The 1554-nt window shown below is 38.5% G+C and overlaps 2 protein-coding genes across 4 annotated transcripts in view; one reads left to right on the top strand and one right to left on the bottom strand.

Annotated features, from left to right (window-relative positions):
* Nucleotides 1–1554, bottom strand: part of SNW1 (SNW domain containing 1) — a 57332-nt gene that overhangs the window by 24630 nt on the left and 31148 nt on the right. For all 3 annotated transcript variants that reach the window (XM_011988272.1, XM_011988269.1, XM_011988271.1), the window contains exons 4-5: nucleotides 501–596; nucleotides 313–419 (exon numbers count right to left, since the gene is read on the bottom strand). In XM_011988272.1, coding sequence (XP_011843662.1) covers nucleotides 313–419; nucleotides 501–596 — 203 coding nt within the window. The remainder of the gene's footprint in view (nucleotides 1–312; nucleotides 420–500; nucleotides 597–1554) is intronic.
* Nucleotides 1–1554, top strand: part of SLIRP (SRA stem-loop interacting RNA binding protein) — a 65773-nt gene that overhangs the window by 33566 nt on the left and 30653 nt on the right. The window lies entirely within an intron of this gene.

The raw sequence follows: 1554 nt of genomic DNA, 5'->3' as shown, positions 1-1554 counted from the left end.
AGGCATGGTGGCATCAAGGCAAGAGGATCACTTGAGCCCAGGAGGTGGGGGCTGCAGTGAGCCATGTTGGTGTCACTATACTCCAGCCTGGGCAACGGAGAGACCTTATTTCAGAAAACAAACAAAAACCAAAGTGGACACCTTAAAAAATTCTGCTTTCAACTGTCTGCAAAGAGAGTATACAGGCTTCAAGTCATTATTCAAAACAATGCATTCATAATGGTTGCTAAGTGGGTTAGTGAAAGAATACCATGAACCCCCAAGCTGAATCAAGTTCAAAATGAAACTAAGTCTTCTAGGCATGATTCATACCGGATATACTGAGCAGGAGCCAGTTTGTCAGCTGCCCGAACTGGCATGGCTGCGGCGACCTTCTGTGATACAGATTTTTCTAAGGCTACTCTTGTCTTTTCTGTTATCTGAAATAGGAAATGTCACATTGAGAGTCTGGAAGTTAATCAGGATGTAAACAGTCATCGAATATATCAATTCCCAGTTACCTCTTTAATAGCTTCTTCATCGGGCCTTTGCAGGTCTGGATCATCTGCATTCATAACCTCCTTTGGAACCAGGTCAGTATATTTGCTATAAATGACCTAAAATGTTCAAACACAAGCAGGCTTAAGAAAAGCAAACAATGAAAAGAAACCTCATTAGCCATTTCAGATGTCAACATGTTCTCTCAGCACACTTAAAAATTTAGGACACTCAGATATTATCTTTTAGATTTTAAAACCAACGAAGTTTAAAATATATGCACAAATTGCTACCTTGGCTGTAAGTCAATAATTTTCCCTTGACCTCATCCATTTAAATTATTTGAGATCTTCTAATCAAGTCAGTATCCAAATAAACCATGCCAACAAAATCGTGCATCGATGATCACTAGAACTTGAAATTAATGATAATATAAATTACCTATAGCACCATTATCTTGGATTACACACTCATCAGAATTTAAGTCAGGTTACCAAATAATTTCCAAATTCGCTGGGCCTGGAAAATTTTATTGACCTCATCCTACTTATAATGCTTCTCTTTTTTGCCATCAACTCTATTTATAGACTAAGAAAATAAACAAGTGCCATAGTTAAAAAACCCAGAACGCTTTCTTCCATGAAAAAAGAAAAAAAAAGTAAAAGAAAAATATATTCTATATATACAACTTATTTTATATCCATTATCCAAATTGAGGCCTGTTACATGACTTCTACTAGGCCCAACATTGTTTCTATTAGGCTGACACTGATGTGGCAGGCTCTTAACAAATAGAATATTGGTTACTTTCAGGTCCATCTATACTTCTTAAACATTTTCATAAAAAGTTACATGGTATATTTTAAAGTAAAAAAGAGATACAGAGGAGCCGATGCGGTGGCTCATGCCTGTAATCCCAACACTTTGGGAGGCTGAGGCAGGTGGATCATGAGGTCAGGAGATCGAAACCATCCTAGCTAACATGGTGAAGCCGGGTCTCTACTAAAAATACAAAAAATTAGCCAGGCGTGGTGGCGGGTGCCTGTAGTCCCAGCTACTCGGGAGGCTGAGGCAGGA

The sequence above is a fragment of the Mandrillus leucophaeus genome, unplaced genomic scaffold, assembly GCF_000951045.1.
Source record: "Mandrillus leucophaeus isolate KB7577 unplaced genomic scaffold, Mleu.le_1.0 Scaffold326, whole genome shotgun sequence".
NCBI lineage: Eukaryota > Metazoa > Chordata > Mammalia > Primates > Cercopithecidae > Mandrillus > Mandrillus leucophaeus.
Note: the sequence above shows the minus strand (reverse complement) of the source record. Positions and strands in the feature narration are given on the sequence as shown.